Source organism: Heliangelus exortis, chromosome 3, assembly GCF_036169615.1.
Source record: "Heliangelus exortis chromosome 3, bHelExo1.hap1, whole genome shotgun sequence".
Taxonomy (NCBI): Eukaryota; Metazoa; Chordata; class Aves; order Apodiformes; family Trochilidae; genus Heliangelus; species Heliangelus exortis.
Window position 1 is genome coordinate 44,297,753 of NC_092424.1, and position 22,227 is coordinate 44,319,979.

The following is a 22,227-nucleotide window of genomic DNA, read 5'->3' on the forward strand; positions in this document are numbered from 1 at the left end:
TTTCTGAATCTTTAAATGCCAATTGTTTGCATGTGGCTCCTGTACGCTTGGCAGTCAGCTGGCACGTTTATCTGATGCTTCCAAATGCAGGTGTCTGCCAGTAATCAGTTACTAATGCAGAACAGCTGAAGCTAAGGATGAGATTAACTTGTGATTTCTACCTCCTCCATCTTTTAATACTATTTATAATTTAACTCTGCTTCCTGATATTATGTATTGATTTTCTACTAGCCCTCAAGAAATGTTACAGCAATACTTTTGCTGTATAATTTTATTCTATTTTCTTTTTGTAATCTTTGGTATTTTTGCAGCTAAAAATACCTGGTGTATACCATTCCAGCCAATACATGTTGATTTTAGTTTTTCTTACTACAGATTTGAAGTGGATTATTGATGTAAAATATTAAAACCATTTTACACCAACAGTAGATTGAACATGAGGTCCATGTAATTTTTCCAAAAGAACAAATTTATTAATGAGCATAAAATACAACAAATGAAGACTGATAATAGATTGTGTCCTAGGGATGCAGGGAAAACCATTATAGAAGTTAATACACAAAATAATGATGTGACCATATTTTGAAGTAGTTGTATGTAGTTACTTTCATGTTGAGCTTTTTTTTTCCTCACATTTTTCTTTATGTTCAAGAAATGTATTTTTCACAGTAGAAAGTATATAATCATCAATTTCTATAATAATCTGCAAAAAAGTAATTTTTTTTCCTACAGCTTGACAGGACTTTCAAACTGTAGTACACTTCATTACTTTCAGTGCATTTCTGAGTATGTTAAAGTTTTCATAGTGTAGTTTTCATATTTCATTATCCCTCAGAAGCATGAGAATTGTAGTTTATAGCATAGCATACATAGCTGAAACTCAGACATTCATTTCTGTCCTTAGTTTCAACATTTAACTTCCATCTGTTCTTCTCCCCTTTTTCTTTCATTTCCCTGTTTCCGTTTTTCCTCATGCTATGACATAAAAGTGGTTGCACTGAAAAGACTGCCCTTTTTGAGGAACAGACCGAAGGAAAAAGACAAAATGAAGGCCTTCTACCGTCGCTCCATGTGTAAGACTTTATGACAGTTCAGCTTCTTTTAAATGGCTACACTGGCTTCCATTACTAATTTTTCACTAACCTCTCCCTGGACTGCGCTGTATTTTTCCTCCTATTTTGCAGTGTGCGAGTCCTGCTACAATACAAGGAGCTGGAGCTTTTTCTTTTTCCTTTTTTTTAAATTTTTTTTAAACCTTTGCACTGAATATTTTATATATGTGCACACATAAACACATGTACCCACACGTTTACATGCACAAGCACACACACACACATACACATATATATATTCAGTGCATTGTAACTGCATATATTTGTATACATAGTTGTCTATATACACATCTCTGTGTATATAAATTTACAGTGCACTGTGTTAACCTAAGTAGTTTGAAATTACACATTTTGTAAGCCTTTTGTTAAGGAATTGCTAATTTTTTTGTTTCAAGATAGTGTAGAAAATAGTAAAAGGCTGTAGGGTGGTCTGTCACTCTATGTATTCATCAGTGTCGTTGCCAAAATGTTGTATTGATTTATTTTATTTTATTTTATTTTCTAATGAGGGGTGGAAAATTTTCTGTAGTTTTATGGAGTGAAGGTGAATATCATCAGTTGTCATCTTTTTCAGATCTTTATTTGTTACTATGTGAAATACAATATCCCTGCAGTAACCTGCACTGTACAAGGATCCCGTGTCATTGTTGACATTATATTGTATTCGCACCTTTGCCCGTTTTGCCCTTGTTCATTCCATTTTATCACTGCAAACAGTATTTCAAAGCTTCTAACATACATGTTACATACCACTGCGGCACAAGCATGGTGATTATACCTAATCAAATCAGTTTTAAGAACCATACTGAGCTGAAGAAGTCTCTGACTTACACTACTTCTCACTCATTTTGCTGATTGCATGTCATAACGTGGACGATCTTGTGTTTATATCTTCCAGTATTTAATGCCCTTTAACGCTTAGAAATCTGCCTGATGTTTTGCAATGCAAAATAAGACCAAAAGCAAATACATTGACCATGCTGATCATTTGCTTTCATTTGCATCCCAGCCATGAATGACCTGGTGCAGTCCATGGTCCTTGCAGGAGGACAATGGACAGGTAGTTCTGAGCATCTGGAGGGTCCTGATGATATATCTACGGGTAAAAGGAGGAAAGAATTGGGAGCTATGGCCTTCTCTACTACAGCTATCAACTTTGCAACTGGCAACTCTTCTACAGGCTTCAGATCCAAGCAGTTGCTAAATAATAAAGGTATAGGTAGAAGCTTTTTGCACCGTGATGTGACTGTGTAACAGTATTTCATATAAATACTTGTTTTACTTATACTTTACGTTTTTCAGCAAAAAGCAACCTTAATAATTGAGTTGCAGTGCTGAGATGCCGATGGGTTTAATAATTGCAGTTATAAAGTGTTTCAGGATTTTTCCTACAGAATGTTACCTTAGTAAAAATGGATTGGTTTGAAATTTATTTTATTATACATATGATAAATATTTTAATAGTATTTTCCTTTTATTTTTTTTACATCTTCTTTTACATCTCCATGTATAGATACCACATCCTTTGAAGATGTAAGTCCACAAGGTATTAGTGATGATTCTAGTACAGGATCAAGAATTCATGGTAAGATGTGAACCTTATTAAGTGAATTTGGGATATATTATGGGAATGTTAACAAAGTTTGCCAAAAAAGTGAATGGCATTGTTACAAGTGAGCATGTTTTCTGTGATTTGCATATCTCTTGAATGTATAGTCTCATTTCTTCAGTCTATTCTTTTCTTCTTTAACTGTTGCATCAGATAGATATTCTATATCTTTAGTAGAAAGTATCTATGAAGTGCATCTGAACAGGACCTAAACATTGTCCCTTTAAAAAAAATTTTCAAGCCTTAAAAACAAACAAAATCATACCCAAGCAAATCTAAATCTGGCCTGATTTTTTCAATGTTTATTTTTCAGTAAAACCTAAAACTGTCATGTACTATATTTTGTAAAGTCATTACAAGTTTCTTCAAGCAAAGCGCTGAAGTGAAAGCTGTAATAGATTATTTAGAAATTGTTTTGACTCTAGTGTAAAGACTTGAAATTAGTATGAGCAGCAAACATTTTTAAGATAGTAACAGTCCATTTCCCTTATATTGGATAGGATTGCAAGACATTATCTGTGCAGATGCTCTTGCTGCTCCTGTTCGTGGCATTTCAACAATGTGCAAGGTTCCTTGTCAAATCTGTTGTAAGTGACCTAATCACGAGCAGCTTTCTGCATGCCCATCCTTAAAATCCTGGTTTCCCACTAACCAGTCAAATTCAATTCTAAATGTACACTCTATTTCTCTCTTCCTTTCCTTGTACCTTACTATTTCTGTAGTGCCCTTTTCTAAAGTGTCCTCTTGGACTGCCTGGAAATTCCTTCGCTTTCTGATCTGTAAGAAACCACTTTGTTGACAATGGGCATGCTCAGCCTGTGAAATAGTGCATGATTCCTGCCTCTGAGCATTCTGTGATCAGAATGTAAAGGTACTGTGTCATCTGCTAAAATTTTGTTCATCATAGTGTCTCCTAATTTTCCATCTAGCTTCCAGACCAGCCAGCCTTGATAGTGGCAGAACATCCACTAGCAATAGCAATAACAATGCTTCACTCCATGAAGTCAAAGGTATGCTGTATGCTGTAGGTGAATTTACACATGCTTCGTTTCCATTATTTTCTCTTTAAGATTATCAATAGAGGTTTTAAAAATTAAAAAAAAAAAAGACACCACACAAAAGTTTCCCACACCACATCATGTTTTTCTGTAGTGTTTTATGGACTACATTAGGAAAGGATAGAAGTATTAATAGAACTTATTTTTTAATAAATATTGAGGGATGATATTTAAATCTAATCTAACTCAAGTAACAATGTTACATAACCAAAAAATATCCCCCCAGGTTACTTTAGAATTACCTATTTTTAAACAGAGAAGTTGCTCCATTTTTTTTTTTTTGTTAGTCTCTTGCTACATGTGCAGTGCTTCTGTAAAACTGTATAGTGTAAAACAGACATGAGACAAAATGGCATATGTAGTACCTTCCTGTAAACTTGTATATTTTGTTTTTAAAAGATTAATGAATATTCCTGGATTTAACAGTATTCTCTAAATAACATATATTATGTGCCTTGATATATTTTTGCTTATAAAGTCCATTGTAGATGGAGACCAGTGTACACACTAAGCTAGAATGCTGCCAACTCGAGGCTTCATATAATACTAATGGCTTGCATTTATTAAACAGTATGTCTCTGGAAATGTATGTGTGAATGCTAGCTTAAGGTCTTTATTAGTTGTTTTCTGTCTGTTTGATTACTCACTTCTGTAAAAGTTTCTTTGAGGTAGTCCCTGCCCCAGTTACTGTACATTATTAGAAATTTGTAGTATAATCAATTTATCTTTCTTCAGGCTTAGGTTCATTTCTTAGGAGTAACACAAAGTAGGAAATACTTGCTTATTCATCAATATTTTTGAGCAATTAACAATTATTGAAAAATAAAAAGATTTGGTATTGTGGAATTCCTTTTGCATTCAATGCCATATGCTTAATTCAGGTCACAATTGTAATAAACTAGAATTAATGGCAGAAACTGTTGAAGAAGCAGCTTTCCTAAGTATTTCTTGTGAACTTGAACTATTCTGAAGAAAATATTTTCTTTCTATCCCATCTTTTATATTTCATTTAGTGTAAAACTGGAATATTATATTACATTATAATATTGTGTGCATCACAGTGATCCTGAACAAGAATGGAGGCATATTTCTAGCCTTGGAAATACAGTATTACGTAGATAAGGCCCAGATTATAAGTGAAAGGTAGTTTTTTATTCAAAAGCTATCACATCGTATTTGAAGAGCTATAAAAGGTAAGTCAGGGAAGTGTAATTGTATTAAGAATGTATTTGATTTGAATAAAGAAGGACAACTGGATTTTAAAGCATTTTAAACAGATTATTGTGAAGTGACTCATACATTCCAGATCTGAGTAAGGTTTGCTTAGCAGATTTCATGTCTTTTTCTTATGGAACACTGAATACCATTTACCCCCAAAGCAGGTGCAGTTAATAATCAAAGCAGGCCGCAGAGTCACAGCAGTGGAGAATTCAGTCTGCTACATGAACACGAGGCTTGGTCCAGCAGCAGTAGCAGCCCAATTCAGTATCTAAAAGGTCCTACGAGGTCTAGTCCTGTGCTCCAGCAAAGAATGCCTGAAACACTGGATAGTCGTGGCAAACAGACCAAAACTGGTTCTCCTGGAAGTGAAGTTGTTACCCTGCAACAGTTTTTAGAAGAAAGCAACAAAAGTACCTCAAGCGAGGTTAGTTAAAAAAATATTTTATGCCATCTCTGGGCACAGAATTATAAGACAGCTCATAGTGAGTAGAATTGCTTTAAAGCTGTGGGAATACTGGTTACACCTGCATTAAGAAGCATTGGCTCTACCCTGATAAACTGTACTTGCTGCATCATGCACAAAGTCATTTGGAATTTCACAGTTCAACCCTTTCCAGGTTACTGAATTAGGTAAGAAAGCTGATCTCTACCACAAAAAATTGCCCTGTATATTCCTGCGCTCATCAGAGCTCAGATGAAAGCTGTAGATTTGAAACAGGTTTGCTTTTCTTCTTCCAGTTCAGCACGTCTTCAGTAAGCAGCTGTTGTCAGATCTGTCTTGTATCAACAGGAAGGAAGATGCTTTAATTTATTCCCTCAGGACAGAATCTTGTCTGCTTCAGTTGCACCTTTTTTTTTTAACTCTGTTGAACAAAAAACCCTGACCTTGGAGCTCACTGAAATTTAAGAGAAATAAAACAAGGAGAATGTTGCTCTAAGTCAGTGAAAGATTATTAGAAGCCCCAAATCACCTTGTCTCTGCTAGGATTTGAATTTCTTCAGTTCTTAAGTAGATCTGTCTGAAGCCTTGCTCTAGGATAATGCAAGTCAGTTATTGTGATTAGGAGTTAAGGAGCAGACTCTGTCTAGTGTTAATGATACAAATTAAACTGAAAAATACACGTCTGCAGCTGAATTGATTGGGGTAGTCTGTGACTTGAATCTGGACTAAGTTTCTGGATTTTTTTGTTAGATACTTAAACTGACCTTTCACCTGTGTGCTCTCTTGTAAGGATTTTTGTTTTTTCAAGCACTAGACAACACTGTTCCAACAACAGAAATTAAAGAAACCACCTGAGTCATAAAGTCTACTTCACTGCTGTTAATGTATAACAGAATTACTTTCATAGCATCACAGAATCATTCAGGCTAGAAGGGTCTTCAAGAGGTTTCTTCCCAATCATTTGCCAGTGCATTTCCTTGATGTTCTTTGCTTAATTCTTTTCCAAATTAGCTCCTTTATGGTTTTGAAAGAGACTGAGGTTTTTCTCCACTGACTCTGTGAGTAGTATTCACCTAAACTTTTTCTCTAGCTCTTGTCTTTTCTTTAAAAAGAGAAATTTGATAGCTCTCTGGCCCAAATCTAGTCGCCAAGGGTGTATAAAGGTTATATGCTTTGTATTACTTTCTGAGATTTTTGTCTTTGAGTATATAGAGTATTTACGCTTTTAGCCCCAGGTGATCAGTATTAAGTTCAAATAATAGCCCATATGAAATTGCTTAGGAAGTATTGATGAGTGATGGTAAAAGGTGAGTGAGAAGTTGAAGTTTTGATCATCTGGTTTGCTGTGTTAATCAGTCTTACATTAATTAATTCCAGATAGTTACAATGTGTCTGACATCTGGTTTACTAAGTACTTGCTTTTAAGCTGCACAGAAAATTATTGGGTATGTAGTGGAGATGTTTACTGCTGCTTTCAGATCTGAGAGATTAAAAAAAAAAACTATTTAGAATTTTGCTTCATGTTTTTCCACAAAGATTGCTTAATAAAAGGTCAGAATTACAATTTATAAATTTCTAAGATGTTTCCTACTTTTTACAGATAAAATCTGCAAGTGAAGAGAATCTTCTAGATGAAGTCATGAGAAGCTTATCTGAGTCTGCAGAGCTGACAGGAAGAGAGAAGCTGAGAAAACAGCCTTCTGCTGGCTGTGGTATTGTGAGATCCTTAAGTGTAAAAAATACAATTGATTTCTCAGATGGACGATCCATTAAACCAGAACAACTGGTAAGGCCCAGCATTCGTAAAACTGAAGATACCTACTTCACTAGTTCTCCAGTAAAATTTACATCAGGAGCTACAGGGAAGACCAAATCAGTTAAAGACAAGATACAAGCGACTGTATCACAGCGACAATCAAGAGATTGCAATCCTTATGCTACCTTACCTCGTGCAAGCAGTGTGATTTCTACAGCAGAAGGAACTACTCGAAGGACGAGCATTCATGATTTTTTGTCTAAGGACAGTAGGCAACCTGTGTCAATTGATCCAGCACCATCCACTGCTGACAGAAGTGTTCCATCAGCCTCTAGTGAGTACTCAGCACCCCAGTTATCCTCTAATTTTTTCCACTGTGTGGCTTACAGAGTAGATTGTGTTCCACAAAGTGATACAGTTAAACCATGTAATTTAGGATGTAACTCTGGGCCTAAGACTTCAAGGATGGAAAGGTCAAATTTCCAGGAGAGAACTTTGCTAAGTACCAGCGCGTTTAATGAGAAAGTCAGTATATCTGGCAACAACAGTTCAGGCTCATTTACTGTGGCTCAGCCATTTTTGTCCCTTAACACTGAATTAGTTAGTAATATAAGTGGATTGTCTCCAAGATCTATATCAAAAACTACTGATCAGGCAAATTTGTCAGCATTTAGATCTGTTCAGAAAAACCAAGAACAGCCTTCTGCTAATCAGAAATCTAATTGTGGTGACTCGCAGTCAGTTCTAGCCAGTGAATTTGTTCCTACCACGAGTGAGGCTGAATCCCCACTACTGGTTTCTGAAGATACAAAAACTGTGTGGTACGAGTATGGTTGTGTATGATAAGGAAGATGTATTATTAAATACATATGTAGCCTAATATGACACATAAGTGTTCTTCTTGGTGTCCACTGGATTTAAAGAAAGTTCACTACAATGAATTATTGTATTAGGTCTGTGGGTTGCTTTCTAAGAGCAATGACACAAAGCTCAGTTGCGTACTCTAGCATGTTTTGAATGTAAAATTGTACTCTCACCAAAGTTTGCATGAAACATTAATTGCACTGTATATATTTTGCATGCCTTTAAAAGTCTTTATAATACAAGCTATATTTTTGTCAACACATTTCATTTTTTTTTTCCTGTACATTAATGAATGCATGTTAAGCCAGTCGCATGCTGCATTGCCAAAACCGACAAGGTGAAAAAACACTTTCAGGTACAAAGGCAGTACTTTTCAGTTGCACTCATGCTTTCAGATGTATCAGTAACACATTGATGTATTTGGAGTAAAAATACTTTTTTCCCCTCCGTTTCCAAAAACAAGATACTAATGAAAAGAAGCATTTAGAGATTTCAGCATTTTACCCTTTTAATTTATGCCATATCTTGGCATAAATGCACTTTGCACAAGGAACAAGTTATAGCCTAATAATTCAGTGCCTCTAGCTTGCACAATAACTATGAATTACTTTTCATGCTTACTAAAATATATGGACCTTAATAAATACAAAGAGCATTCATAATCCTAAAAATAACTGATAATTCTTATAAAGAGGTAATAAATAGTCACGTGATATGCAGCACTTGTAATGAAAAAATGACCCTTTCCACCTTTTCCCTTTTGTATGCTTTGTCTTTCCATGTCTGGTGTACAAATGTGGTGATGTGTACAGTTTAATTAGGAGTCAAATAACAGGTTCATGAGACTCCTTGTAAAGTATGGTAATAAAACCCTGTATTGATTATGGTGGAAGTTCATTTTTTCTTCCTAATAGAATTAACACTAAGGTAACAGAAAACAAGATGTGTAACAAAATAACAGAAAAACTGTTAAATTAACACAGTTAAATAAATGAAAAAATAACAAAGTTTTCTTGCGAAATTATAGGAATGCTTAAGCCAGTAACTCAATAAATCCCAAGTGACCAGCTAAAGAGAAATGTTGAAAATTACTTAATATGCCACTATCTTTGCAATTGCTTGAAACTTCTTAAGGGTAAATATCAGCAGTTTAAAATTATATTATACTTAAGCTATAGTTACATGAGGTTTTAGGCATTAGCACTTTTTTATAAGAGGAAATAGTTACCGTTACAGTAGGCCAAAACTACATATACTAGAAAAAGCTGGAATGAAAATATATCTAGAGGAAAAATATTTAAAATGGCAAATACTGAAAATCATGAATGCCATATTCCGATTCTTATTTTGCCAGCAGTTTTGTGGCAGTCATGGTACAGCTGTGTGGGTTGATCTTCAGTTCTTTAGTGTTTAACTAGGGAGGGGCAGAAGTGCTGCAAATGCACAGTTCCTCAAGGAAAAGCAGCAGCCATCCCATCTGTTAGCCTAGGAAATGGTCTCCGTTTCATATGGGAGAACTTAATAAAATGCAGAGATGGCCCTCTGCAGAGTTACAGCTATACATTTCAAGGTGGGGAAAAGGAGCAAAGGGAGAAGAATGGATGTTTCTAAGACATTCTTTGGAGTGTAAAATTACTGTTCCAAAATATAAAGCAACCATCTTTTCCCATGGCTGAAGGCATCTGCTATTACTGTGCTGATATGTTTCCCATGTCTCTTCACTGTTTTTCACAGAACAGTGTTCTGTATTGCTCTATTCCCTTTAGAGTTGTCTTGGCATTAAAAAAAACAAGCCCCAAATCTGAAATATAATCTGAATTTCACATGCATTTACTCTCATACAATGAGATCAGTATTCTGATCTTGGGTCATGTCATTTTACTTCATTTCCTTTCATCTGCAGATGTGTTTGAATTAAAGTTGAACATTACTGTGATGTGAGGTGATGTGTGCATAATAGATTTTTCAAGTTATTTAAGGAATTACAGAGAAAAATCTTCTTTGCTCTGAGAATACTTAGTATAAACTCACGCTGTGCTCCCAGTATCTGTATTTTTCTTAACTGACTGCAAGCCTGTGTCGTGCAGTGAGACTGGTTGTTATGAGCAGAACAAGGTTTAGAGCTAGATGTACTATCTTCTGTTGAGATCAGCTGCTGTTGTTGGAGAAATGGGATAAGTTTTCAGGCATGGTATTATCTCATTTGCCAGCCTTCTCTTGTGTAGGTCCTTAGGCTGTCACAAGCACAAAAAAATTCCAGTATTGTCTGCAGATGTATTTATTACAAGCTCTCCAGCATGACACTGAACTTTGATTGTAATTGTGATTTAAAGAGAAATTGTAAAGGTTACCCCTAGAGATTGAATTTAAAGGTCACTATCAAGGCAACAAAATATATTTGTTCCAGCCACTGCCCATGGGACACTTCAGTTTGCACCATTTCGTTTCACAACACTGTTTTCTCACACCAAACAAATCTGATTTGAGTGAGTATTTATGATATTTAATACCTTTTTAGACCATGTTTTACCTTACTCCATAGAGGGAGGCATGTTCTCTCTTGACCAAAAAGAGCTTCAGAATAACTTAGTGTCAGTGTCTTTGAATACTAGTGTCTCATATCCTCTACAGGATCTCTTGAGTGACCCAGTCCAGCTCAAGCTACTATTTTGCATTGTTTTATAAATTTATAATGAATTGCATTTCAGTTCTGAGGATAATAACTTTTTGTGCTCCTATTTTTGTCCCACTGAGTTCAGGTGCAGCAGCGAAAGGATGCTGCTAGAGACTTTTTGATGTCTCTGAAAAACAAATGGTCAACACTTATTTGTTACATGTGAAAGAATAAAAATGTTATCCTGTACAGGAGAATTATTTTTACTCCACATTTTGGTCTTTACACTTCAGCAGTAATATAATGGATGTCACTTGCAGTCTATGCTCAACTCATAGAAGGATCAATGAAATTCCTTTCAGACCTAGTCCCTCCTGCTCCTGGACCGTTCCCATGCCAACAGTTAACATACAGTTCATTTGCTCATTCCTTGGTCCCTGCTGTCTTTAAAAATGATAACTTAGGAATTTGCATGTTAATTATAAACACTCAATTTGTGGCTGCTGGCCAAAAAAGGTTTTGTTGTTCAGACTGAGTAATTTGCTTGCAGTTACAGGTTTGCTTGATGCTTTGCTGTAAGTGGCTAGTAAGTTAAGATGCTGCATTTTGCATGTTCAGGCTGCTGCATGCAAAGATTATTTTCTGTTTTACAGAATTGAATGTGAATATTTCTGTCAATGTGTAGCAGGTAAAAAATGCAAAGACGAGTTATGGTCTCTGCTAGGTACGGTCAGCTGTGTTTACATCTGATGATTTTTTTTTTTTTCTGTTTCATACAGCCAGAAACTTAGGGTTAGTCTAAGTTAAGTGTGGCTTTGAAAATAATGCCTGATTATTCTAAATGCTAAGCTAAATTTTAATGAGTGTAGTTGAGTAGTCATTTCTGGTGAGTTTCTTCTATCCCTCTCTTCTGTCTTTTCCTCTAAAACAAAAAAGTGTTTATATATCCTTTTGCTTTACTAATAAGTAGAATATATTTTAATGCATGAGGGTTGTTTTCATGTCCTGATAAACACAATGAATAACATGAAATGCTTTTCTCTGCAGATGTGGAAGCTATCCCAGAAAGCAGAAATTCAAAAAGCAGGTCTAGGGAGCAACAAAGCTCCTAATTCTATTACCCACTACATGAGATGTGGGCCAAGTGGTGAGTTTCCTGCCCAAAATGTAAATGAGATTAATTTCATTTACAACAAACTAACAGCATTACATATAAGAACAAGTGCACATTGCATTAACCAGATGTAAATATTGCTTGCTTAACTGGCTTCTGTCTTGCTTATTAGTTAAGGCAGAACAGGTTGGTTTTCAGCAATTATTTTGCTTGTGTAGGCAGAGAGCTTCATCTCATTAAGCCTTTTACCTGTAAATATTTTTATTTTTCAAATCTCTTGAAGAAGAAAGTTCAAAGCAGTCACACTTAAGAATTAATATTGAAGTCAGTTCTTAGAAAGGGACAGATAAATCTCAAAGAATAGTTTAATTAAACATATGAAATATTCTAAACTACAAGGAAATGGCCTTTATATAAAGCTTGTCTTTGGCATTCTGTCCTTCTCTTGACTTCATTAAAACATCTTTGATGCATGCTATTAGTGCTGTTAGTTCTGTTAGTGACTTACCTCTGTATTTTTTACTTTCACACTTTAAGCTTTTCTTATGTTCTTTTCTCTTTCTACCTTTCAACTGAACACAGAGAGAAAAGTGTCCTTCAGTATCTCAGTTGAAGCCTTTATATCTGAAGTAACAAGAGAGCGACTGTAGGAATCATTAATAAAAATTAAGGGAATTTTTTACATCCTTCGTGACTAGAGCAGGCAAGAAATAAAAACCTACCTACCTTCCTTCCTTGAATCAAGGAGCTCTACTGGAGTCTACTGCCGAAAATTTTTTAGATGGTCTTAGGAATTATTGCACATTGCACTGTTAAGATCTACTGAAAAAAGGACAGTTCTCATCTCCCTAAGGACCAAGAATTTTAAGGTCTCAAGAATTACTCCAGGAAAAAAACAAAAAACAAAACCAACAAAACAAAACAAACTTCTTTCATCTTATGTTTATGAAATTAGCCATTGATTTGCTTAAGCTTCTGCTAATAATTAGCCAAAAAACCCAAACCCATAACTAGCAGGTTATATTTACTTCTGTAAATCTAAAATATAAATGCTGTAGTATTTTGTTGAACTTGACTGTATATACAGATACAAAAACCTCACAGCTTTCTGGCACTTCGCTGCCTTATTTGGTTAGCATAATCTGCATGAAATTACTCTTAAAAAGTTTATGCTGATTTTTGTTGCATACTGCAAGAGAAAAATTTGTTTACATACATGAAAAAGTTCGATAACTAACAAAAAGGGGGGAGTCACGGGATAATTGTGTTGCATAGAAATGGTTCGTCATTTTGTGTTTTTCACATTCCCAAGTTATTCTGCATATATATGTTCAGATGTTTTCTGACAGGAAGTTGTCAGGTATGCTTTTTCTATAACTTTTATTTTAACATAAGACTGTTTTCAACAAATGGCATTTCCAGGATAGGACTGTCTGATGATGTTTGTGTGTTGACTGTTTTTTTTTAATTGTTTGTCTTTTGACATGAGCTGATTGTGGCTTAGGAGGTTTCTTGATGGCAAAAAGAAATGTAAATAATATCATAAGCATTTTACAGTCAGTTCTACTTAAAGTTATCTTTTATTGGTAAGACATTTTGTTCATTATTGATTTATATTAAAGTCAACAAATGTTATTGGTACATGCAGTGGTTGCATAAATCTGTTGTCTTGAAAGCATTTGCAGAGAGCTCACATGAAGTGTACATGAACTTAAAAGCAGATCCAGGATGAGTGATCATAACTATATTTTATTACAAATCCATCAGCACATTCCCCTTCGTGTTCTAAGAGTGTAGGTAATCCTCACTTGCTGCTCTCTGCATTCACCTAATTCCAGGTGAGGGTGACCTGTTTGCAGAGGTGGGGTTGGCTCTGCAAATGGCTCATGCATGACAGAGCCACTACAGCTTCAGCACCTTGCTTACAATTTGCTTCTTGGGGCTTATGGGTGTTTTTATTTATAATCCTTCAAGCCAGACAGTTGTAATGGAATCATTTTTCACTGGAAAGAGAACGCAGTTCAGCAGATTCAGAAGGATACCGGCAAGTTGTTGGGGTTTTTTTCCTGAAATTTTGTTAAAAAGGGGAAAAAAGAGGAAAGTTATATAAGCTTTAGAAAGGGAAATAGTGTTCTTGGGTTTTTTTTTTTCCTTAAAGTGACTTCTTTCTGAAACACTTCTTGTGATATAAAATGTGCTAAAATATCTAGATCTAAACCAAATACTTTGGTTTTGCAGTATAAACACTTTGTTCAGTCTGGGATGTTTTCACAGAGAATTTAAATGTTTTTCTTGGGGTTTTTTTCTTACATGAAAATAGGACAAATTTTGCAGCTTTCCACCATGTAGTTTTCCTGTTCATCCTCTGAAGACATTTCTGGTATTTTGTTAAGGTAATTGTTTTATTATGATTACCTGCTCACACTGGCAGTTTCTCCCCACATACCCAGGTGAGGCAGACAGACGTGGTCCAAGAGAAAAGTACTCTTAGCAATAAAACTCTGGTGCCAATCCTGGTTTCTGCGCCATTGTGGTACTGCAATATAAGCAGAGCATCGAAGACTGAAGGAAAAATTTCCTTTAATGAATTTCATAGGTGAAGACAGAAAATCTGGAATGCCGGTAGCCCTTACTAAAGGCATAGCTGTTATGAAAAAGGATTGAAATACAACAAATATTAGGAAACTCAGATTCTGAAGTTCGTTTCAGGGTCTAATTGTGATTGGATCCTCCTAACTCTCTGACAACAGAGGACTGATGTATTTCAAACTTTAAACCCCAACCCTTCAGTAATGTCACTGTTCTTAGAAGAACACGCGTGTCTTGAATGAACAGATTTCAACTGTAGTGCCAAATGCTGTTTGTATTCACAGCACCTCAGTAGCTGTGTATGTTGAGGTAGATTCTCCAAGACTCTGGGAATTAGGCAGGAGCAGCACATTGCCATGGCTGCATGGCACCTGCTTCTCTGCCAGGAGCATTGCTGGGCACACATAACCTGCTCTCATGACACCTGGCTGGGTGGTTTTTGTCACACGGACTTCTCCTGACATTTTAGCTCAGCTCTTGTATTAAATTTTCTGTATTCATTAAGTTGTCCAAGATCACCCATGACAGCTTAAGCACTTGCTTTTTGCATATTATTATGCATTCTGAAGGCATCTGTGCAGTCACAGCCAGGGTTATTATTTAATTGATGAAGTGTATTAGAAATGAACCCCTCTCATTCAAAAACTGAGGCAAAATTTCCTTTTTAGAGAGAATCAGCAGGAGTTTGGGGGCAGACCCTGTCTTACTGGGGTATAGTCCAGCAGAGGTCAGGTCTGTGTGCTAGAGTCCTGGCTCATGTCCATCTGTGCCATCACAAACAGGGTTTGACCCACTTTGTCTGCATCACTGCAGAGGCCAGAGTGGGATTTGGGGATGTATTTGCCAAATTAGCCAAGAGCAGCATAAGGAATACCTTTGCATTAATGAGATCAGAATCTGCTTCTCCCAGCACCTTCTTTTGCAAAGAGGTGTCAAGAGCAGAATAGCAGTCAGGTTCTCTCTGCTCCAATGATTTTTAAATTATTTTTCCTTTATTAGTAATTCCAGTCCGTGCCCTTAAAAGAAAATAAAAATGTACATTTCTGCGGGAGCCACTTTCATTTTCTGAAACATGACCTTCCAGGGGAAGAACCCAGCAGCTGTTGGGACACCTACAACAGGAGAGTACACACACAGCCTTTTACTGCAAGAGTTGCCAAATCAGCCACTGCTTGTTTGAGATTAAAAAAGCGGCTGTAGTACTGTACAATGTATAATTTTTATTTACTTTTCTGATGGTCTGTTGAGGATTTAGTAGCATTTCCAATATGTATTATTTCTAAACTTTTTCCAAGACATGATGCAGCCTCAACAAAGGAGCTCATGTATGATTTTTAGAGGTAGATTATAATGTATATGTAAATAATGCTTTGATATTAATACAACTGCCTTAAAGGAATGTACCTAGGTATGAAACAAAACTTTAAAAGCTGTTATTTAAAACTGTAATTTCCTTTACATACTGATTTTTTTAAATGTTTGCCATTGTATACATTTATTAATGATGTTATTAAAACGCCAAACCAAATAATTTTAATTCTTATTTTGTGTGTACATTTATACACACTTTTTCTGGAAACTGGTGTTCCTGAAAGGATGTTGGTGTTCAGTAAGAACGTTGTGGTCAGTTGGTGGTGTGTTCAGTATTTCTGCCAGAAGAAAACCCATAAAACTGTAGCAGAATTTTTCTGGACAGCGTGTGACTTGTTTTGTGTTGTTTATTTGTGTAGACCAGTGTAGATTTAATTACACAAATTTTTTATATTATTTAAAAAAAAATACAATTTCACAAACACAATTATATCAGTATAGATTTGCCAAATGTAGTATTTGAAGCTTTGATTTCTACCTTGGTCATTATTTTTGCTGTGACAAGTGAGGACAGAAGTAGTTAAGTTTTAGGCAGTACAGAATTTAAGATTTGTGAAGCATAGTAAACTGCTGTTGTGCGCATGTCTTTAAAACATTTTTTCACATTTAAAGCTTTCTGAATTTAAAAAAATTGCCAACTCTTTTTTTTTTTTTTTTTTTTTTTTTTTTAAGTGATAAAAGGATTTTGGGTTACCACAAAGAAGAAAACTTAAGAGGGGAGGGAAAGTGAGTGCAGGCAGAGGATTAAGATAAATTTTACTTTTTAAGACACATAAGACTTATGTTAAAATCTAGCCAATATAGTAACAGTTTTCAATTTAGAGTTCATTAATCAACCCAATATTCCCAATATTAAATGTTCCTTTCAGACATTTATTTAACAACAAATGTGAAATCATGCTTATCTGGACACCTTTCTAGTGACCTTCCATATATGCCTTGATGGATGGGGCTGGTTTTTGTCTTTCTGAGGTGGAGAGCAGAATTTAAACTGCTGTCAATTCACATCTCTGCGAACAGGAGCCAAATCCTTCAGAAATGGAGGAACCATGGTAGGGATGTTTGTGAAGTATCTTCCCCTGCCCTAAATGATGACTTCCTTACTGCTATGGTCCTGTACAATTAAAGATTTCACTTTCTTACATGGAAACCTAACAATCCAACATGTAAGTATTTCTGATGTTCTCAGCGCACAGAACTATTTTGGCCATTTTGAATGAAACTTGAGACAAATTGATGGATTTTTGCCTCGTGGGGTTGTGTTTTTAAGTGTTTCCCTTTGTCACTGCTAGTATTGCATCCTGTAGCATGACACAGTAGCAAGTGGGCATCTAAGATCACCAGTCCTTATGTGGGATTTTTTTATGCTTCTGTATTCTGTTCTGTTTCACCTTGCACTGACACAGTTTCTTGCCTTCAGGCATCGTTCGTGCATGATATTTTCATTCAGCTCTGTTCAAAAGCCCTTTTCCAGACATCTTGAGGTTTTGTCTCTCACTTTCACTGCTCCTGTCTCTGGGTTTTGTGTGGGTACTCATTGCCCCACTGCACTTAATGTTCTCGGCCATACGTAGCTGTGTCATCTGGGAACTGCCAGAAGACACTGTATTTCCCATGGGGAGGATACTGTGAAAGAGAAAATGCAACTAAAAACATCAACAATCAAACACATTTTCTGTAGTGTAACAAAGCTGTTTTTTCCAGGTAAAAATGCTAAAAAGCAACACATAGTATGGGATAAATGGGTACAGGTACACAACCTAGACATCTCTGTCCAATGTGTACTGACAATATTTTAGAAATTCTGAGTTCATTTGCGATTTCCTAATGATGCTGTTTTAAGTTTAAACCTTCAGGGCCAGTACCACACATAGGGAATTCCAGTTTTATCCATGTTACTAACAAAGACTGTAATATTATTTAAATAATGCCTTTTCTATTTACTAGTTACTTAGTTGTAGATTGCAATTAATTTTGTCCCATCATTTTAAAAATACTGTTAAACTTCTAATAGCCTGAAGACAGTCTTTTTTTTCCCCACCAGATTATACAGTATACAGTCACACATTTGAAATAATAAAGCAAGAATAAGAATAATATGTTTTTAAAAATTTTACTTGTAATGAGACTTTTGTCAGTTTTGCTTTACAAAATCCATGCTTAGTAATAAAACAGTGAACTTCATCTACTTCATGTCTTCATCAAAATGTATGATGATGGGATCATGGTCTGTTGACCTCACAAACTTCAAAAAGTCATCAGGGCTTAAGCCCATAGTTGCAGAATTTGTCATTGGATGAAAATACACCTTCTCGTGGCCACCTTCCAGAAGGTTAGCATCCAGCACCAGTGTCACATCTCCCTGGTCACAGAAGAGGGCTAGTGGTGTTGCACAGCCCTGGCCCACTTTGAGTTTTTCTAGCATGGCATTTTCATCGGCAAATCTTAGGTTTCCACTTCCAAGACCCAGTTTTTTAGCAAGATCATTTAAATTGATTTGCCTGTTGTGCAGAACAGTCACCAGCCAGAACCCTTTCTTCTTCTTGTCTTTCAGAAAAAGGTTTTTACTGTGACCTCCTTTCAGGTGTTGGACATGGGGCATCATTTCTTCAACAGTGAACACCTGGAAAATACAGTGTAGCATAAGAATGTATCCCATTAGAGTTCCAGCTGTGTATTGGCAGATATGTTTTGTTAAATACTTGGAAAAGACAGAATGTTATGTTCAGCCTAAAAACTATACAATTTAATGAAGAAATTTTAAAAGAACATAAATAAAATGTGACATACTGTTTCTGCACACTTGCTGAATAATTTCTGTCTCGTACAGTAAGAATGTCACACTTCTAAAAATCCAACACGGCAGCCCCAGCAGCACTGCTTTTGGAGGCTCCATCACAGACTTCAAATGATGTGGTGTGTGCCCGTTTAACTGGGAGTTAGAGAAGTCTGGAAAACATCTTGAATGATGCTGACTTCACCATAAAAGCAGTGGATGGGCTGCAGCTCCTGAAACTACGGGAAACCAGAGGGGAAAAGGGGGATCTGAAGGACAGAAACACAGAAGGGGAACAACCTGGTGGCTGTGCTCAAAACGGCCCCTTAAAAAACCAAAACTTTCTGCCAGGCGCATTCAGCAAGAAATACAAAGTCTAGTTTAACACGTTCCACACTGGTAATGGATTATGCTAAAAAAAAAAAAACCAAAAAAAAAAAAAAAAAAAAAACCAACCTACTGCCCTACCCATGCGTCGACTTTTATTTCCGTATTTTTTTTAAAAAGACCCGGACGATGCCAAGAGTCACCGCGATCGGGCGCTGCCGCCGCAGCCGGCTCGGAAGGGGCCGGGGCAGCGCTAAGGCCCGCGATGTGAGGCGGCTGCGGCAGCCCGGCCGTACCTGGGGGTGCTCGGCGGTGACCGTGGCGATGCCCAAGTCCCTCAGTCGCTCCGCCAGAGCCTCTCGCAGCTCCGGCACGGCCGCCATCACCTCCTGCTTCCTAGGGGAGGGGCAGGGCCACCCCCACCGCCCCTTCCTGCTGAGGTGCGGCGGCCGCAGCTGTAAAATGGCGCCTGCTGGAGGATTGGGAAGGCATCCCGCTTCGAAACACTCAGGGACCGCTGCGGTGGAGGAGATAGAGCTGGAGCGGCCGCTGAATGAGGTTCGTGAGCAGGTTTTGAGCACGAATCAAGCTGTAAATATAATATTTGTGCAATAACTGTTGATACGGAAATAAAATCCCTAAGCTTCAGACTTGTATATAATGGCTGCATGCATTAGTGCTGTAACACTTCACAGAATCACGGAATTGTCGCAGCTGGAAATGACCTCTAAGATCACCACATCCAACTGTCGACACCTCCACCCCCCTGAATAATATATAAATATAAATATAAATATAAATATAAATATAAATATAAATATATTGGTAGCTGTAGCATGCCCTGAAGTGCCTCATCTACACAGTTTTTAAATACTTGAGGGGATGGTGAGTCCACCACCTCCCAGGGCAGCACATTCAACCGCACAACTACTCTCAGTAAAGAAGTTCTTCCTCAGATCTAGTCTAAACCTCCCTTGGTGCAACTTCAGGCCACTTCCTCTGGTCCTATCATTGTTCATGAGAGAAGAGGCCAGCACCCACCTCCCTAGAACCTCTTTTCAGGTAGCTGTAGAGAGCAGTAAGGTCTCCCCTCAGCTTCCTCCAAACTATACATTCCCACTTCCCTCAGCATCTCCTCACAGGACTTGTTCTTCAGACCCTTCACCAGCTTGGTTGCCCTTCTCTGAACTCACTTCAGCAGCTCAAGGTCTTGTAGTGAGGGGCCCAGAACTGAACACAGTACTCACTAGTGCTGAGTGCAGGGGCACCATCACTTCCCTCCTTCTTCTGGCCACACTGTTCCTGATAGAAGCCAGGAGGCTGTTGGCCTTCTTGGCCAGCTGGGCACACTGCTGGCTCATGTTCAGCCAGCTGTCAACCAGCACACACAGGTCCTTTTCTGCCTGGCAGCTTTCCCACCACTCCTCCCCAGGCCTGTAGCACGACATGGAGTTGTTGTGACCAAAGTGCAGGACCCTGTGCTTGGCCTTGTTAAACCTCGTTTTACTGACCTTGTCCTACTGATTGCCCAGCTCCCTTTGCAGAGTCTTCCTACTCTCAAGCAAATCAACACTCCCACCCAACTTTGTGTCATCTGCAAAGTTACTAAGGAAGTACTCGATCCCCTCATCTAGACATTAAGGAAGATACTGAGGATGACCAGCTCCAAAACTGAGCCCTGTGGAACACCACTGGTTGTGTAAAACTCTCTGGGCCCTGCCATGTAGCCAGTTTCTAACCCAACAAAGAGTTGGGTTGCCAGCTTCTCTAGCAGAGTCCTGTGGGAGACTTGAGTAAAGTCTCATCCACAGCCTTCCCCTTGTCCACTGGGTGGGTCACCTGGTCATAGAACAAGACCAGGTTGATCAGGCAGGACCTGCCTTTCCTGAACCCATGCTGGCTGGGCCTCATCCCCTGGCTGTCCTGCACTTGCTATGTGAGTGCACTCAATATGAACTGTTCCATAGTTTTTCTCTGGGCACTTAGATTAGGCTGACAGGCCTATAGTTCCCCATATCCTCCTTCCAGCCCTTCTTGCAGATGGGTGTCACACTGGCAAGCCTCCAGTCATGTGGGACCTCCCCTGTTAACCAAGAGTGTTGGCAGATGATGGAGAGTGGCTTGGTGAGCTCCTCTGCCAGCTCCTTCAATACTCTCAGGTGAATCCCTTCTGTCCCTATGGACTTGTGGGTGTCCAGGTGCCATAGAGGGTCATTAACTGCTTCCTCCTGTATTATGGGAGGGTTGTGCTGCTCTCTGCCTCATCTTCCAGCTCAAGGGGCTGAATACCCTGAGAGTGGCTGGTCTGACTAATGAAGACAGAAAAAAATAAGGCATTAAGTATTTCAGCCTTTTCCTCATCTTTGGTTGCAGTGTTTCCCCCCACAGCCAATAAGGGATGGAGATTGTCCCCAGCACTCTTTTTGTTACTGATATATTTGTAAAATCTTTTTTTGTTTTCCTTTATGGCAGTAGCCAGATTGAGCTCCAGATGGCCTTTTGTCTTCCTAATTTTTTCTCAACCTGACCTAATTAGATCCCTGTACTCACCTTAAGATGCCTTCTACTCTAGAAGTTGTTTTGGTGGAATTTTTCTTCTGACATAGATTGAGAACATGGCATGCACTTTCAAAAGATTAGCAGTCTTGGCCATCAAATTGAGCTGAAAGCAAAACAATTCAGAGTCCTTGTTGAGGCCATTGCCTTAAAACCAAACACTGGAAAAGGATGACCAGAGAGGCAGCAAAATCTCCATCCATGGAGATATTCAAAACACAATTCTGGGCAGCCTTAGCTCACTCCAACATCTGAGACAGTCTCCAGAGATCCCTCAACATCCACAGCTCTGTGATCCTGAGACAGATGACAGACCACAGCTTGCTGTCTGCTGATGAGCAGAAAAATCTGTCTGTCCCATATTACAGCTCCATGGGCCTCCAGCTGTCTTCCTTTGGCCTCACTCTAGCTGGAGAACAAAGTTCTGCAACCCTAACACTTCTTCATACAACTCCCTCTACATTCCCTCTGCACAGCTCAAAAGATTTAATGTTTCTTAAAAAACAAAACAATCTCTTTCTTTGTCAAATAGTGACATTACAACAATACACTGCTTTGATGCACACTAGGTTTTCACATCCAATGTGAACTATATATGGTTCAAAACTGGTTTCAAAATCGGTAATTATCTCAAATATATACCCATTACATTTTTCCTATGTTCTTTCTGTAATTTCAGGTGCATTGCCAATCTACACTTTTGCTGAAAATGTTGAAGCTAAATAAGGAAGTTAAGAAAAATTCAAGGCTAGAAAAGTCAAAACAAGGTAAACTATTTATTTAGTTAACTGTGCACACTACAAGCAAGAAGTGAATAA

General features: G+C 37.7%; 2 protein-coding genes across 12 annotated transcripts in view; one reads left to right on the forward strand and one right to left on the reverse strand.

Moving 5' to 3' along the window:
* The window catches only part of CCDC88A (coiled-coil domain containing 88A), a 74,094-nt gene extending 60,663 nt beyond the window's left edge, over positions 1-13,431 (forward strand). For 2 of the 11 annotated variants that reach the window (XM_071740387.1, XM_071740388.1), the window contains exons 26-33: positions 990-1,073; positions 2,122-2,325; positions 2,626-2,697; positions 3,651-3,731; positions 5,159-5,424; positions 7,043-7,532; positions 11,724-11,823; positions 12,373-12,716. In XM_071740387.1, the coding sequence (XP_071596488.1) occupies positions 990-1,073; positions 2,122-2,325; positions 2,626-2,697; positions 3,651-3,731; positions 5,159-5,424; positions 7,043-7,532; positions 11,724-11,788 (1,262 nt within the window). In that variant the 3' untranslated portion in view covers positions 11,789-11,823; positions 12,373-12,716. Of the gene's footprint in view, positions 1-989; positions 1,074-2,121; positions 2,326-2,625; positions 2,698-3,221; positions 3,309-3,443; positions 3,604-3,650; positions 3,732-5,158; positions 5,425-7,042; positions 8,140-11,723; positions 11,824-12,372 lie in introns of those variants that run through there. The other 9 variants (XM_071740379.1, XM_071740382.1, XM_071740384.1 and 6 more) reach the window with 7 other exon arrangements.
* A 4,420-nt stretch (positions 13,432-17,851) lies between these two features.
* On the reverse strand, positions 17,852-19,311 carry LOC139794593 (prolyl-tRNA synthetase associated domain-containing protein 1-like). The gene is made up of 2 exons (XM_071740394.1): positions 19,150-19,311; positions 17,852-18,373 (listed from the first exon to the last, which is right to left on the reverse strand). The coding sequence occupies exons 1-2, from the start codon at positions 19,234-19,236 to the stop codon at positions 17,936-17,938; spliced, it is 525 nt and encodes a 174-aa protein (XP_071596495.1). The 5' UTR covers positions 19,237-19,311; the 3' UTR covers positions 17,852-17,935.
* Between the last annotated feature and the right edge of the window lie 2,916 nt (positions 19,312-22,227).

Excerpts from the sequence above, each read along its gene's own strand:
- LOC139794593 (XM_071740394.1), bottom strand. The coding sequence starts at position 19,236 with ATGGCGGCCGTGCCGGAGCTGCGAGAGGCTCTGGCGGAGCGACTGAGG. Across the intron at positions 18,374-19,149 it reads TCACCGCCGAGCACCCCCAG|GTGTTCACTGTTGAAGAAAT; the intron begins GTACGGCCGGGC and ends TGTATTTTCCAG.